Source organism: Eubalaena glacialis, chromosome 10, assembly GCF_028564815.1.
Source record: "Eubalaena glacialis isolate mEubGla1 chromosome 10, mEubGla1.1.hap2.+ XY, whole genome shotgun sequence".
Taxonomy (NCBI): domain Eukaryota; kingdom Metazoa; phylum Chordata; class Mammalia; order Artiodactyla; family Balaenidae; genus Eubalaena; species Eubalaena glacialis.
This window is the reverse complement of record NC_083725.1, coordinates 68,038,962-68,057,001: the sequence shown is the minus strand read 5'-3', so window position 1 is coordinate 68,057,001 and position 18,040 is coordinate 68,038,962. Positions and strand designations below refer to the sequence as shown.

The 18,040-nt window shown below is 42.5% G+C and overlaps 1 protein-coding gene across 1 annotated transcript; it reads right to left on the bottom strand.

Moving 5' to 3' along the window:
• Positions 1-1,626: 1,626 nt before the first annotated feature.
• Positions 1,627-2,587, bottom strand: LOC133099861 (olfactory receptor 2AT4-like). The gene is given in 3 exon segments (XM_061203714.1): positions 1,627-1,748; positions 1,751-1,777; positions 1,780-2,587. Coding segments are annotated over 3 exon segments (957 nt in total).
• Positions 2,588-18,040: the final 15,453 nt, after the last annotated feature.

Genomic DNA, 18,040 nt, shown 5'->3' with positions numbered 1-18,040 from the left:
TGCACCATTTTTTCAGGGTTTTCAACTGCTCCACATCCTCACTAACAATTGTTATTTTCCATTTTTTGATAATAACCATCCTAATGGGTTGGAAGTGCTATCTCATTATGGTTTTGATTTGCCTGATGGCTGGTAGTGTTGAGCATCTTTTCATGGGCTTATTTGCCATTTGTATATCTTCTTCAGATAAATGTCTATTCAAATCTTTTGCTCATTTTCTAAATTGGGTTTTTTTGTTGTTGCTGCTTTGAGTGGTAGGAGTTCTTTATATATTCTGGATAGTAATCCCTTAATTTGCAAATATTTTCCCCCATTGTGGGTTGTCTTTTTACTCTCTTGATAGTGTCATTTGATGCACAAAAGTTGAAACTACTTTTTTAAATTGGAAAATACAGAGAGACTGTGCCAATTAGCAGGTGAGGCTGTCGGTGAAAACATCCTTCAAGAGGAAATTTGGCATAAGAGAAGGGAATAAAGAGCTTGGGCTGGCTTCTAAGGCCAGGAAGAATACCTAGGGCTGTATTTTGAGAAAGAGTGCAGGTCTTGGACACAGCATACTACTAATAAGGGGAAACTTTTCTACTTAGCTCCCCATTGTCATGGATGGAAAAACTACGGTGTGGCTTAGAATTAAAAGAATTGTAATGTTTTTGTGCCCACACAGTTTTGATACGGAGCACTTCTTGCCTAAGCATACACTAGAAGAAGGGCATGCTCTACTTTTTGGACACTATGAAGGCCTAGACACCAGAGGTAGCTTTCCTATATAACTGGTATTGACATATTGGTAGTGGCAGTGAATTTTCAGGCAACAGGGATTGAGATGGTAGCAGTTTCAGACTTCTTCCTTGAAGGGGGTTTCTAAGTTACTACTCCAGCAAAAAGGGCAAACCTGATTCATATCTATGTGTCAGCAATCCTGGGGACATTTAGAAATATTAGAAGAAGAGATACAAGGGAAAGACAGAATTTCTTTCTAATCAAATACTTAAATCTCTGAGAATCAGAATTGTTTGAATTAATGGAAATGTGACCACAATGGGTAGGAAGTACTCACAGTCTTGTGAAATTTGGGATTCACAGCTTAAAAATTGAATAGAAAACTCCAATCCATTTTTTGTGTGAATTAAGGAAAGAAAACCATTTTATAAATTTTTTAATAAATTAATTTATTTATTTGTTTATTTTTGGCTGCATTGGGTCTTCATTGCTGCACGTGGGCTTTCTCTAGTTGCAGCGAGCAGGGGCTACACTTCATTGCGGTGCACAGGCTTCTCATTGTGGTGGCTTCTCTTTGTTGCAGAGCACGGGCTCTAGGCGCGTGGGCTCAGTAGTTGTGGGTCACGGGCTCTAGAGCTCAGGCTCAGTAGCTGTGGTGCACGGGCTTAGTTGCTCCACAGCATGTGGGATCTTCCCAGACCAGGGCTCAAACCCATGTCCCCTGCATTAGCAGGCTGATTCTTAACCACTGCGCCACCAGAGAAGTCCAATCATTATTTTATTATGATGGAAGAATACCTAGGACTATATTTTGAGAATTATTGTTCTAACTACTTGGCTATCTGAATTGTCCACTTTCCCTCTGTTGTTATTGGTGCTGGTGAGAAAATAAAGTTCACCTATGAATCAGGTTTTCCCAGCTTTCTTTGTGTCCTGGGGACATGCCGTTTTGGTGATTGCTGCTTTGACATCCTTGTTCCTCAGCGTGTAGATGAGAGGGCTGAGGACAGGTGTGAGAGTAGCATGTCCACGTTGCTCACGATGTGGAAGTCGAGAGTAGGTCAGCCCTGTAGGCCACGTAGGCTATGGCAATGGAAGAGTAGTAGGTGCCAACCAGGAGGTGGGAGCTGCAGGTGGAGAAGGCTTTCGAGCATCCTTCTCGGGAGCTGATGCGAAGCACTGAGGCCAGGATGTAGGCATAGCAGAGAAGCACCAGGAAAAGGGGAAGAAAGGACACCACCATGGTGATGCAGAAGCCCATGAAGGTCTGGGGTGTGGTGTCAGAGCAGGAGGCCTGGACCACAACCAAGTGGTCACAGAAGCAGTGGTAGATGTGAGCAGTGTTGTCAAAAGCCGTGTGGAAGGTCTGCACCACTGCTGGGATGGGCAGAAGGAGGGCAGTGGGCCAGGCACTGGCTACCAGTGCAGCATTGGTCTGTGGGGTCATGAGGACAGGGTAGTGCAGTGGGCGGCAGATAGCCACATAGCGGTCATAGGCCATGACCACCAGGATGAAGGCTTCAGAGCAGGAGAAGCTGTGGAAAAGGTACATCTGCAGGAAGCAGGCAGGGAAGCTGAGGTTGTGGTCCCCAAGCAAGAATAGGGACAGCATCCTGGGGATGGTGGTTGTGGTGAAAAGTATGTCCGGGGCTGAGAGGTTGATCAGGAAGAAGTACATGGGTTTGTGCAGGCTGGGCTCTGCCACCACAGACACCAGGATCAGAGCATTTTCCAGCAGGATGAGCAGGTAGAGGAGGAGAACAATGAAGAAGATAGGAAGGAAGAGGTATTTGGGCAGAGAAGGGATGCCCATAAGGTAGAAGATGGTCGATGAGTCCTCTGATCCATTACAGGCTCTAGTCTCCATGATGGGTTAAGCTGGATGCCCAGGAAGTGGGCAGTGGGAACGTCTGGAAACCAGAACCATCAGTGATTCTAGAATGCAGGTTACATAGTGATCACTGTATAATGTAACCACATTTAGTTACAACCAACTCTAGAAGAGAGATGATGGGCTCTGCCTTCATCCTCTCCCAGAAATCCATTTTCCTTTTTTAAATTAAGTATGGAAAAAGTACCCACAATATACAAAACCATGTGTTATATGCCAGGTATTTAACAAGTTGAACAAAACAAAGAAGGTCTCTAACTTCATGGAGCTGAAATTTTAGTGGTAGAGAAAGACATTAAGCAAAGACTCACATCATTACCTAATTTCAGTTCTGTTAAGTGTTATGGAAGACCTTCTGCTGGTTCTTCCATATGGTCCTTTGGGGAATATCAGGTCTCTTAAACCAGGCCCCTGAGCTCCATTCTTTTTTGGCATTTGCTTTAAGTTTTTAAAAAGTGACATCTTTGTCACCACGTTGCTAGGGAGGGCTGATTTCTCTAAGGTTTACAGCAACATGCTGTCTTCCTATCGTAATTACTAACCAGGGAATGGCTCCTTCTCCCTTGTTTGCTTGGTGCAGTGGTTCTGCCTGTCTGTGTCTAAGTTGAGTACTCCCTAACCTGTCTCTGGGTGTGCAGCTGTTTGTCATGTTACAGTGAAGACAGTGACATTGAAAATGCTCTTGGAGGGAAGAGTCATGCCTGATTGGAGTCAGAACTGATCATGGATTCTCCCACAACTGGGCAGCAGCAGAGAATCCAAGACAGTATCTATGTTACTCAGCTGAACTTGCCTCCCTACGGGCTGCTGTGGCTCAGTAGATGGTCCTGTTTTGCTTGCCCACTACCCAGCAGGTTTCCCTAGTCCCTGGTCATTGCTTGAGAAGCATTTCGGATGGAAAGGAACTGGAGATTTGCTTGTAATAGCTGCTCCAAGGCAAAAGAACCCCTCCCAGAGGAATCAGGAGGTAGTGTTTTCAACCCACAGATCTGGGTGTTTGAACTGAGAGAAATACTGATTCACCCTCTACTTTATACTTGTCCCTTGGACTAAGCAACCCCCCAGGCAAGTCCATGTTGATGCTGATGATTCCATTGAGCAGTGTCCCCACGCTTTTCCTACAGTCACCTCTAACTTCTCTCTCTTCTCCAAACACCTCTTATGCATAAAACCACCAATGTAAAAGCTGGAAAAAACTTTTTTATTTTCAAATCTAACCAATTTTCCTCCTGAAGGCCAGAGACTGAGCACAGAATGGGCAGGAGCTTTCCCAGGTGCCACTGGCACTGGATGCAGAGCCATCACCAGAACTCAGGTCTTTGACTCCCAGCACAGGACTCTCTTCTATGCCATGTTTCCTGGAGAATCCAGAAGTTCAGCTTTCCAGGGGAGAAAATATTAAGACCAAGGTTTTCTGTTTCCCTTTCTGCTTTTCCACTGATAACATCAGACAAATTTATATTTCAGGTTTTTATCTGAGTCACTATATGGTAAGTACTAAGAACTGGTATCTGGCAATGCAAATCTTCCTTTGAAATAATGTTCCAGAAGTCAGAACCCAGGACCTAGCAAAAGAGTGAACCTGCTCTGCACTGCCCTGGACAGTTTTGCTCTCAGACACGCAGTCGTGGCTGCCAGTGCCGGGTGAGGCAGAGCCAGGGATTTAAGGGGCAGAAAAGCAGAGTGGTGAAGCCAGAGGGGCCCTAAGAGGCCATCAACCTTGCTACCCCTCTCCCGCCTCTTCTGTCCCACTGCTTTGCAGATGGATGTAGGGATGCGGAGACTGCGGTGGAGTGGTGGCACATGGCTTTTCATTGCCAGGTGGTAGTAGACCATCTAACAGGCATACTGGGCCACCAGCCAATCAGGGGAACCAAAAGTACTTTATGAAAGAATTTAATATTTGATCTTTCAAAGCATCATTCAACTAGCCCATCATAGGAAATATCCAAATTTGGTTGGACTTTCTTACACTTATTTTACAGGTTAGGGCTCTTGTTTTGCTTTGGATTACACACTACATCTGAGTGATGCAGTCCTGTGCTTAGGGCCTAATGGGTGCTGTTTCCCAGGGCACAGAACTTGCCCCAGCAGGTCCCCCCTGTTGGGATTGTTTATGAGACATTTACAGTGCAGGTGGGGACAGGCAAGGACAGAAAAACCAATCACTGAGTGTCCAACCTGATGCTGCATTTCATGTACATCATCTCTTCCCAGCATCCAACCCTGCCAGGGAGGGGTTATGCCCTTCAACACATGAGAAACTGAGGGTTGGAAAGGGACAGGCCCTTGTTCAAAGCCACAGCTGGTGAGGGGTGATAGCAGAGGTGGTTAGGAGCCAGCCTGCTCTAAAGGAACCCTGTGTGGCAACGAAGAGTCCTGGCTCCTGGGCCAGCTCTGCCACTTGCTTGCTGTGACTTTGGGCCCCTGGCCTTGGTTTCCTCCTCTGTGTAGTGAGGGGTTTGGAGGAAAAGTTCTCTGAGGGGTTTCCAATCCGATGAACTCTTTTCTGAGTGTCCCCTCTGTGTCTGGCAGAGTGCATGTCACATGGTCCATGCCCCAAAAGGACAGGGCAAGCGCTCTCCCACTTAGTGAGCACCTGCTGCCAGCCAGGGGCTTTACCTTCATCATGTCCCATGGGCCTTATTGGTCCAGTGTGTGCACTTGTGAATCAGAAAGGACTGGATTCCAATTGCAGCTCTTACCTGCAGTTGTGTGACCTTGGGCAAGTCACTTTCCCATCTCTGAGCTCGTTTCCCTCATCTGTGACCTCCTGGGGTTCTTGTGAGTCCTTGCGGAGAAAATGCTTAGACAACACTCACAAGAGCCTGGAACAGGTAAGCACTCAAAGTGTGCTAGTGTTTCCAGTGGTTACTGCTGTCATCAGCCTTGCTTTCCTGTGGGACGAAATGATTTGATGAGGATATGGTTTGAATCCCACCTGTGAGTAAACCCCCTTGCCTGGACCTGCCAGGATATGTGGTCCAAGGTCCCACGGCCCACATACACACAGCCGACCTGGATTCTGGGCACCTGCCTCTTATGCACACCCAATCAGTCTTCCTGACCCCTGGCCCGAGTTTATAGGCCCTGGCTTCTCTGCCCCTGTCTCCCTGCCCCAGTTTTCTCTACCTATCTCTGGGCACTCCATCCCTAGTCCTGCTCACCTGTGAAGCCTGGTCCATACTGGTGTTTTCTGTGGTGTCTCCACGCAAAGACTTGTTAGAGGCTGAGCCATGACCTATTAAACCCTCAGCTCCTGCCTTTTAGGCAGGCCTCCTGGGGTAATTTTCCTCAAGATGGTGCTCCCTTGAGGACCCACCATCCCTCAGGGATAAACTCCCTGGCATCTCCTAAAGCATATATGAGGAGTGAGGGTAGGATTTGTCACTAGGCTTTGCTGATAATGAGAAGAGCATTACTAACAGTTCTCAGGGGCCTAGAACTTTATGCCAATGGTGTAGCCTTCATTCTCATTATGAGGCTGACTGAGATCCATGGATGGATCATCTTGTCTACCTGATTTTGCCTACTCTTGCTGATTTTGGAGAGCTTTTTTACAATGGGTACCCTTTGGTAAATTGTCACATGGGACACAAATAGCTTCACAATTCTGGCCATTCTGAGAAGTCTATCACCTTAACTCTTCTCCAGACCTTCTCTTCATCAATCCTCTTATCTCGTCTTAAGTTCCTTTATATCCTAGCAAAGACTTTAGTCGTTGTTTATAAACTTGTATAGAGGGCTCCCCTGGTGGCACAGTGGTTAAGAATCTACCTGCCAATGCAGGGAACACGGGTTTGAGCCCTGGTCCGGGAAGATCCCACATGCCGTGGAGGAACTAAACCTGTGCGCCACAACTACTGAGCCTGCGCTCTAGAGCCTGCAACCCACAGCTACTGAGCCTGCGTGCCACAACTACTGAGCCCTCGCACCACAACTAGAGAGAAGCCCACGCACCGCAATGAAGAAAAAAAGATTCCGCGTGCCGCAACTAAGACCTGATGCAGCCAAAACAAACAAATCAATAAATACTAAAAAAATAATTAGATGCCACAGTGTTGTGTTTATTTAAAAAAAAATACCCACCACATTAACAGACTAACAGAAGAATGTACTTAAATATAAATCTAACAAAATATATGCATGATCCATAGGCTAGAAACTATAAAACACTGATGAATAAAATCAAAGAAGATCTAAATAAATGAAGAGATATCCATGTTGATGAATTGGAAGACTTAATATTGTTAAAATGTCAAATGTCCCAAATTTGATATGTAGATTCAACACAATCTCAGTCAAAACCCAGCAAATTGGTTCCAAAATTTATATCAAAAAGCAAAGGAGCTAGAATAGCCAAAACAATCCTAAAAGAGAATAACAAAGCTGGAGGATTCACACTACCTAATTTCAACACTAAGTATAAAGTTATAGTAATCAAGACAGTGTGGTATTGGTGAAAGGATAGACATATATACCAATGGAACAGAATGGAGAGCCCAGAAATAGACACAGCTATAGTCAATTGATATTTGACAAAAGTGCAGAGGCAATTTAATAGATAAAGAAAAGGCTTTATAAAAACGGTGCTGGAACAACTGGATATCTATATACAAAATTAAATTAAATTAAGTTAAATAAAAAATCTCAACCTAACCCCCACACCTTACCCCCAAATTAACTCAAAATTGTTCATAGACTGAGAGGGAAAATATAAAATTATAAAACTTCTAGAGGAAAACTTCTAGAGACTTCTTGTTTTCTATAGGGTAAAATCTGCATGATCTTTGGCAATGAGTATTTGGATATGATATCAAACAGTGTAATCCATAAAGGAAAAGTTGATAAATTGGACTTTATCAAAATTAAAAACTTTTGCTCTGCAAAAACCACCATTAACAGAATGCAAAGACCAGCCACGAACTAGGAGAAACTACTTTCGTATCACATAACTGATAAGGGTCTTGTATCTAGAAAATATAAAGAACTCTTAAAATTCAGCAGCAGGAAAACAAACAATCTAGTTAAAAATGGGCAAATAATCTGAACAGACCTCACCAAAGAAGATATACAGATGGAAAATGAGTGTATGAAAGATGCTCAGCATCATTAGTCATAGGGAAATGTAATTAAATTACAACCACAATGAGATACCACTACATACCTGTTAGAATGGTGAAAATTAAAAACAGACAATACTAAATGCTGACAAAGAAGCAGAACAACAGGGACTCTCATTCATAGCTGGTGAGAATGCAAAATGGTATAGCCACTTTGGTAAACAGTTTATTTGTTTCTTTTTTCATGAGGTATCTTAGTTCCCTGACCAGGGATCAAACCCATGCCCCCTGCAGTGGAAGCGCAGAGTCTTAACCACTGGACCGTCAGGGAAGTCCCTATCCATTTCTTTTTTTTTTTTAAATTAATTAATTTATTTTTGGCTGTGTTGGGTCTTCGTTTCTGTGCGAGGGCTTTCTCTAGTTGCGGCAAGTGGGGGCCACTCTTCATCGCGGTGCGCGGGCCTCTCACTATCGCGGCCTCTCTTGTTGCGGAGCACAGGCTCCAGACGCGCAGGCTCAGTAGCTGTGGCTCACGGGCCTAGTTGCTCCGCGGCATGTGGGATCTTCCCAGACCAGGGCTCGAACCCGTGTCCCCTGCATTGGCAGGCAGATTCTCAACCACTGCGCCACCAGGGAAGCCCTCCATTTCTTATTAAGCTAACAATACACCCAACAAAACGAGTCCTAGGTTAATAAATTATATTGATGCCATTTGCCCATCGATATGATATGTCAAGCAGGGCGTATTACCTCAATCAAACCAAAATTCATAACCTCAATCCATTAATGATAAAATGTCAGACATTCCAAATTGAGGAATATTCTTCAAAATACCTATTGCTCTTTTAAAAAATTAATAAACCTTATTTTTTAGAGCAGTTTTAGATTCACAGCAAAATTGAGTGGGAATTTTCATGTATTCCCTGTCCATCCTGCCTTCTCTCCCCTGCCCAACTTCCCCCACTATGACATCCTGCACTCCAGTGGTACATTTGTTATAATCCATGAACCTGTATAACACATTATCACTCAAAGTCCATAGGTTACATTAGGGTTCACTCTTGGTGTTGTACATTCTCTGGGTTTAGACAAATATATAATAATATGTATCTACTATTATAGTATCATAAAGAATAGTTCACTGCCCTAAAAATCCTCCGTGCTCTGCCAATTCATCCCTCCCCTGCCCTAACCCCCGACAACCACTATCTGTACTGCCTCCATTGTTTTGCTTTTTTCATAATGTCATACAACTGGAATCATATGGTATGTAGCCTTTTCAGATTGGTTTTTTTTTTTCACTTAATAATCTGCATTTAAATTTACTATTACTCTTCAAAACTATCAAGGTCATAAAAGACAAGGAAAGACCAAGAAACTGTCAGTCAAGGAGACATGATAATTACATGCAAAGTGATATCCCAAATTAGATCCTAGAATGGAAGAAGGACATTAGTGGAAAACTTGGAGAAAGTTGAATAAAGTTTTCAGTTTAGGTATTTACCAATGTTAGTTTCTTAGTTTTGATAAATATACCATGGTTATGTAAGATGTTAAAATTAGAGGAAGCTGGATGAAAGGTAAACGGAAACTCTGTGCTATCTTTGTAACTCAAAGTTACAAATATTTCAAAATGAAATATTCTAAATGGCTATAGAACTATTTAATTTAAATTAATCTATTTTAAGTAAAACTATAACATTTTTAAAAGACTTCTCAGTATAGTTTAAGCTGTTGTTATGATTTTTCTTGTTTTTATGTTATATTCCTCTTTGGATGTATAGTCAAAGCACTGTTTTAATGTCTCTCAAAATAATTTTCTTCATGATCATGCCATTAATTTGATAGACATCCAGGGTCAGTACTCCAAAGTGAACTCATAATCACAAACTGTTTTCTTCTCTGGGAATATGATTCTGAGATTATTCCCTCCCTGATTTTACTTCTAATAAAACATCTTTCTTATCATTGAATCATAAAAATGCCAAACCTAGAAATGTCCAGCCAGTATTTTTTCTTTGTAGACAAAAGGGGCAAGGGCTTGCCCAAGCTTAAGTTTTCATGTGGGGAGAAATTGGGGCAAAGATTTTCTCTTTCCTCCTCCATTTCTAAGATGATATTGAAAGCAACAATCACAAATTTCAATTTGTTCTTCGGTCTCTTAAGCCTGGAGGGTGGCCTGATTCCCCATTAGGGAGTGAAGGCTGGTAAAATGTCTTTCTAAAAGACACCCAGGGGGGGAGGGGCAAGATGGCGGAAGAGTAAGACGCGGAGATCACCTTCCTCCCCACAGATACATGAGAAATACATCTACACGTGGAACTGCTCCTACAGAACACCCACTGAACGCTGGCAGAAGACGTCAGACCTCCCAAAAGGCAAGAAAATCCCCACGTACTTGGGTAGGGCAAAAGAAAAAAGAAATAACAGAGACAAAAGAATAGGGACGGGACCTGCACCAGTGGGAGGGAGCTGTGAAGGAGGAAAGGTTTCCACACACTAGGAAGCCCCTTCGTGGGCAGAGACTGTGGGTAGCAGAGGGGGGAAGCTTCAGAGCCACGGAGGAGAGAGCAGCCACATTGGTGCGGAGGGCAAAGCGGAGATTCCCGCACAGAGGAGCGGTGCCGACCAGCACTCACCAGCCCGAGAGGCTTGTCTGCTCAGCCGCCGGGGCGGGCGGGGCCTGGGAGCTGGGGCTCGGGCTTCGGTGCTAGACGGGAGGGAGTCCGGGAAAAAGACTGCAGCTGCCAAAGAGGCAAGAGAATTTTTCTTGCCTCTTTGTTTCGCGGCGCGCAAGGAGAGGGGATTCAGAGCGCCGCCTAAACGAGCTCCAGAGACGGGCGCGAGCCGCGGCTATCAGCGCGGATCCCACAGCAACAGGGACGCAGAGGGAAAAACGGAGAGATTCCCGCACAGAGGCTCGGCGCCGAGCAGCACTCACCAGCCCGAGAGGCTTGTCTGCTCACCCGCCGGGGCGGGCGGGGGCTGGGAGCTGAGGCGCGGGCTTCGGTCGGATCCCAGGGAGAGGACTGGGGTTGGCTGCGTGAACACAGCCTGAAGGGTCTAGCGCACCACAACTAGCCGGGAGGGTGCACGAGAAAAAGTCTGCAGCTGCCGAAGAGGCAGGAGACTTTTTCTTGCCTCTTTGTTTCGCGGCGTGCAAGGAGAGGGGATTCAGAGCGCCACTTAAACGAACTCCAGAGACGGGCGCGAGCCGCGGCTATCAGCGCGGACCCCAGAGACGGGCATGAGACGCTAAGGCTGCTGCTGCCGCCACCAAACAGCCTGTGGGCGAGCACAGGTCATTCTCCACACCGCCCCTCCCGGGAGCCTGTGCAGCCCGCCACGGCCAGGCTCCCGTAATCCGGGGACAACTTCCCCCGGGAGAGCGCACGGCGCGCCTCAGGCTGCTGCAACGTCACGCCGGCCTCTGCCGCCGCAGGCTCGCCCCGCCTTCTCCGTACCGCTCCCTCCCCCCCAGCCTGACTGAGCCAGAGCCCCCGAATCATCTGCTCCTTCAACCCCGTTCTGTCTGGGCGGGGAACAGACGCCCTCAGGGGACCTACATGCAGAGGCGGGTCCAAATCCAAAGCTGAACCCCGGGAGCTGTACGAACAAAGAAGAGAAAGGGAAATCTCTCCCAGCAGCCTCAGAAGCAGCGGATTAAAGCTCCACAAACAACTTGATGTGCCTGCATCTGTTGAATACCTGAATAGACAACGAATCATCCCAAATTTAGGAGGTGGACTTTGGGAGCAGGATATATTAACTTTTCCCCTTTTCCTTTTTTTTGTGAGTGTAGATGTGTATGCTTCTGGGTGAGATTTTGTCTGTATAGCTTTGCTCTCACCGTTAGTCCTAGGGCTAGGTCCGTCCGTTTTTTTTTTTTTTTTTTGGCTTAAAAATTTTTTTTTTTCCCTAATAAATGTTTTCTTAATAATTTTTTCCTTATTTTCTATTTTTAAAAAAAAATTTTTTAATAAGTTTTTTCATATTTTTTATTTTAAAAAATTAAAAAATTTTTTTTCTTAATAAATTTTTTCTAAATAATTTTTTTCTTATTTTTAGTATAAAAAATTAATAAATCTATTTTTAAAAATTAAAAAAAATTTTTTTCTTAATAAATTTACTCTTAATAATTTTTTTTCTTATTTTTTATTATAATTGCTTTATTTTATTTTATTTTATCCTCTTTTTTTCTTTCTTTCCATTTTTTCTCCGTTTTATTCTGAGCCGTGTGGATGAAAGGCTCTTGGTGCTCCAGCCAGGCATCAGGGCTGTGCCTCTGAGGTGGGAGAGCCAACTTCAGGACACTGGTCCACAAGAGACCTCCCAGCTCCACGTAATACCAAACGGCAAAAATCTCTCACAGATCTCCATCTCAACATCAAGACCCAGCTTCACTCAACGACCAGCAAGCTACAGTGCTGGACACACTATGCCAAACAACTAGCAAGAGAGGAACACAGCCCCATCCATTAACAGAGAGGCTGCCTAAAATCATAATAAGGCCACAGACACCCCAAAACACACCACCAGACGTGGACGAACCCACCAGAAAGACAACATCCAGCCTCATCCACCAGAACGCAGGCACTAGTTCCCTCCACCAGGAAACCTACACAACCCACTGAACCAACCTTAACCACTGGGGACAGATACCAAAAACAACGGGAACTATGAACCTGCAGCCTGTGAAAAGGAGACCCCAAACACAGTAAGATAAGCAAAATGAGAAGACAGAAAAACACACAGCAGATGAAGGAGCAGGGTCAAAACACACCAGACCTAACAAATGAAGAGGAAATAGGTAGTCTACCTGAAAAAGAATTCAGAATAATGATGTAAGGATGATCCAAAGTCTTGGAAATAGAATAGACAAAATGCAAGAAACATTTAACAAGGACGTAGAAGAACTAAAGAGGAACCAAGAAACGATGACAAGCACAATAAATGAAATTAAAAATACTCTAGATGGGATCAATAGCAGAATAACTGAGGCAGAAGAACGGATAAGTGACCTGGAAGATAAAATGGTGGAAATAACTACTGCAGACCAGAATAAAGAAAAAAGAATGAAAAGAACTGAGGACAGTCTCAGAGACCTCTGGGACAACATTAAACGCACCAACATTCGAATTATAGGGGTCCCAGAAGAAGAAGAGAAAAAGAAAGGGACTGAGAAAATATTTGAAGAGATTATAGTTGAAAACTTCCCTAATATGGGAAAGGAAATAGTTAGTCAAGTCCTGGAAGCACAGAGAGTCCCATACAGGATAAATCCAAGGAGAAACACACCAAGACACATATTAATCAAACTATCACAAATTAAATATAAAGAAAACATATTAAAAGCAGCAAGGGAAAAACAACAGATAACACACAAGGGCATCCCCATAAGGTTAACAGCTGATCTTTCAGCAGAAACGCTGCAAGCCAGAAGGGAGTGGCAGGATATACTTAAAGTGATGAAGGAGAAAAACCTACAACCAAGATTACTCTACCCAGCAAGGATCTCATTCAGATTTGATGGAGAAATTAAAACCTTTACAGACAAGCAAAAGCTGAGAGAGTTCAGCACCACCAAACCAGCTTTACAACAAATGCTAAAGGAACTTCTCTAGGCAAGAAACACAAGAGAAGGAAAACACCTACAATAACAAACCCAAAACATTTAAGAAAATGGGAATAGGAACATACATATCGATAATTACCTTAAATGTAAATGGATTAAATGCTCCCACCAAAAGACACAGACTGGCTGAATGGATACAAAAACAAGACCCATATATATGTTGTCTACAAGAGACCCACTTCAGACCTAGAGACACATACAGACTGAAAGTGAGGGGATGGAAAAAGATATTCCATGCAAATGGAAATCAAAAGAAAGCTGGAGTAGCAATTCTCATATCAGACAAAATAGACTTTAAAATAAAGACAATTACAAGAGACAAAGACGGACACTATATAATGATCAAGGGATCGATCCAAGAGGAAGGTATAACAATTGTAAATATTTATGCACCCAACATAGGAGCACCTCAATACATAAGGCAAATACTAACAGCCATAAAAGGGGAAATCGACAGTAACACAATCATAGTAGGGGACTTTAACACCCCACTTTCACCAATGGACAGATCATCCAAAATGAAAATAAATAAGGAAACACAAGCTTTAAATGATACATTAAACAAGATGGACTTAATTGATATTTATAGGACATTCCACCCAAAAACAACAGAATACACATTTTTCTCAAGTGCTCATGGAACATTCTCCAGGATAGATCATATCTTGGGTCACAAATCAAGCCTTGGTAAATTAAAAAAAATTGAAATCGTATCAAGTATCTTTTCCGACCACAACGCTATGAGACTAGATATCAATTACAGGAAAAGATCTGTAAAAAATACAAACACATGGAGGCTACACAATACACTACTTAATAACGAAGTGATCACTGAAGAAATCAAAGGGGAAATCAAAAAATACCTAGAAACAAATGACAATGGAGACACGACGATCCAAAACCTATGGGATGCAGCAAAAGCAGTTCTAAGAGGGAAGTTTATAGCAATACAAGCCTACATCAAGAAACAGGAAACATCTCGAATAAACAACCTAACCTTGCACCTAAAGCAATTAGAGAAAGAAGAACAAAAAAACCCCAAAGCTAGCAGAAGGAAAGAAATCATAAAGATCAGATCAGAAATAAATGAAAAAGAAATGAAGGAAACAATAGCAAAAATCAATGAAACTAAAAGCTGGTTCTTTGAGAAGATAAACAAAATTGATAAACCATTAGCCAGACTCATCAAGAGAAAAAAGGAGAAGACTCAAATTAATAGAATTAGAAATGAAAAAGGAGAAGTAACCACTGACACTGCAGAAATACAAACGATCATAAGAGATTACTACAAGCAACTCTATGCCAATAAAATGGACAACCTGGAAGAAATGGACAGATTCTTAGAAATGCACAACCTGCCGAGACTGAACCAGGAAGAAATAGAAAATATGAACAGACCAATCACAAGCACTGAAATTGAAACTGTGATTAAAAATCTTCCAACACACAAAAGCCCAGGACCAGATGGCTTCACAGGCGAATTCTATCAAACATTTAGAGAAGAGCTAACACCTATCCTTCTCAAACTCTTCCAAAATATTGCAGAGGGAGGAACACTCCCCAACTCATTCTACGAGGCCACCATCACCCTGATACCAAAACCAGGCAAAGATGTCACAAAGAAAGAAAACTACAGGCCAATATCACTGATGAACATAGATGCAAAAATCCTCAACAAAATACTAGCAAACAGAATCCAACAGCACATTAAAAGGATCATACACCATGATCAAGTGGGGTTTATTCCAGGAATGCAAGGATTCTTCAATATACGCAAATCAATCAACGTGATACATCATATTAACAAATTGAAGGAGAAAAACCATATGATCATCTCAATAGATGCAGAGAAAGCTTTCGACAAAATTCAACACCCATTTATGATAAAAGTCCTGCAGAAAGTAGGCATAGAGGGAACTTTCCTCAACATAATAAAGGCCGTATATGACAAACCCACAGCCAACATTGTCCTCAATGGTGAAAAACTGAAACCATTTCCACTAAGATCAGGAACAAGACAAGGTTGCCCACTCTCACCACTATTATTCGACATAGTTTTGGAAGTGTTAGCCACAGCAATCAGAGACGAAAAAGAAATAAAAGGAATCCAAATCGGAAAAGAAGAAGTAAAGCTGTCACTGTTTGCAGATGACATGATACTATACATAGAGAATCCAAAAGATGCTACCAGAAAACTGCTAGAGCTAATCAATGAATTTGGTAAAGTAGCAGGATACAAAATTAATGCACAGAAATCTCTTGCATTCCTGTATACTAATGATGAAAAATCTGAAAGTGAAATTAAGAAAACACTCCCGTTTACCATTGCAACAAAAAGAATAAAATACCTAGGAATAAACCTACCTAAGGAGACAAAAGACCTGTATGCAGAAAATTATAGGACACTGATGAAAGAAATTAAAGATGATACAAATAGATGGAGAGATATACCATGTTCTTGGATTGGAAGAATAAACATTGTGAAAATGACTCTGCTACCCAAAGCAATCTACAGATTCAATGCAATCCCTATCAAACTACCACTGGCATTTTTCACAGAACTAGAACAAAAAATTTCACAATTTGTATGGAAACACAAAAGACCCCGAATAGCCAAAGCAATCTTGAGAACGAAAAATGGAGCTGGAGGAATCAGGCTCCCTGACTTCAGACTATATTACAAAGCTACAGTAATCAAGACAGTTTGGTACTGGCACAAAAACAGAAATATAGATCAATGGAACAGGATAGAAAGCCCAGAGATAAGCCCACGCACATATGGTCACCTTATCTTTGATAAAGGAGGCAAGCATATACAGTGGAGAAAAGACAGCCTCTTCAATAAGTGGTGCTGGGAAAATTGGACAGGTACATGTAAAAGTATGAAATTAGAACACTCCCTAACACCATACACAAAAATAAACTCAAAATGGATTAAAGACCTAAGTGTAAGGCCAGACACTATCAAACTCTTAGAGGAAAACATAGGCAGAACACTGTATGACATAAGTCACAGCAAGATCCTTTTTGACCCAGGTCCTAGAGAAATGGAAATAAAAACACAAATAAACAAATGGGACCTAATGAAACTTAAAAGCTTTTGCACAGCAAAGGAAACCATAAACAAGACCAAAAGACAACCCTCAGAATGGGAGAAAATATTTGCAAATGAAGCAACGGACAAAGGATTAATCTCTAAGATTTACAAGCAGCTCATGCAGCTCAATAACAAAAAAACAAACAACCCAATCCAAAAATGGGCAGAAGACCTAAATAGACATTTCTCCAAAGAAGAGATACAGATTGCCAACAGACACATGAAAGAATGCTCAACATCATTAATCATTAGAGAAATGCAAATCAAAACTACAATGAGGTATCATCTCACACCAGTCAGAATGGCCATCATCAAAAAATCTAGAAACAATAAATGCTGGAGAGGGTGTGGAGAAAAGGGAACACTCTTGCACTGTTGGTGGGAATGTAAATTGATACAGCCACTATGGAGAACAGTATGGAGGTTCCTTAAAAAACTAAAAATAGAACTACCATATGACCCAGCAATCCCACTACTGGGCATATACCCTGAGAAAACCATAATTCAGAAAGAGTCATGTACCAAAATATTCATTGCAGCTCTGTTTACAATAGCCAGGACATGGAAGCAACCTAGGTGTCCATCATCGGATGAATGGATAAAGAAGATGTGGCACATATATACAATGGAATATTACTCAGCCATAAAAAGAAATGAAATGGAGGTGTTTGTAATGAGGTGGATGGAGTTAGAGTCTGTCATACAGAGTGAAGTAAGTCAGAAAGAGAAAAACAAATACAGTATGCTAACACATATATATGGAATCTAAGGGGAAAAAAAAAAAAAAAAAAGAGGTCATGAAGAACCTAGTGGCAAGATGGGAATAAAGACACAGACCTACTAGAGAATGGACTTGAGGATATGGGGAGGGGGAGGGGTGAGATGTGACAGGGTGAGAGAGTGTCATGGACATATATACACTACCAAATGTAAAATAGATAACTAGTGGGAAGCAGCCGCATAGCACAGGGAGATCAGCTCGGTGTTTTGTGACCACCTAGAGGGGTGGGATAGGGAGGGTGGGAAGGAGGGAGATGCAAGAGGGAAGAGATATGGCAACATATGTATATGTGTAACTGATTCACTTTGTTGTAAAGCAGAAGCTAGCACACCATTGTAAAGCAATTAGCAATTATACTTCAATAAAGATGTTTAAAAAAAATAAAAAAATAAAAATAAAAGACACCCAGAACAGGCCACTCCACTGTGAATGAAGGCTTCTTTGAAAGAGAAAAAAAAGTGTTTTAGAGGTTAGCCCCCATTGTCCAGACAGGAAAGCAAAACTCCTGCACCTCAACTTAAAAGATTAAACCCTCAGCTGACCAAATCCAATCTGCCAAAGCCAGTCACCAGGTTTCTCTCATACCCAAGTTGATGCAAACTACATTTATTTTCCTGCATGTTGTTAGAGCTCAGAGAAGTCAATTTTGCATTGAATGTCACTGAGTTAAGCTGAGTTGGGGTTTGAGTGGCAGAAATTCAGAGCCATCAAGTCCAATTGTACCTCTTCTCCTCCCTCCACTGGTCCATTTCTATTAAGTGGGGGAGACAGATGCTGAGTCTGAAGTCCAGAAACAGTGTCTTCCCAAGGTCTACCAACAAGTTCATAGCAGAGCTGGGTCTTAAACCCAGTG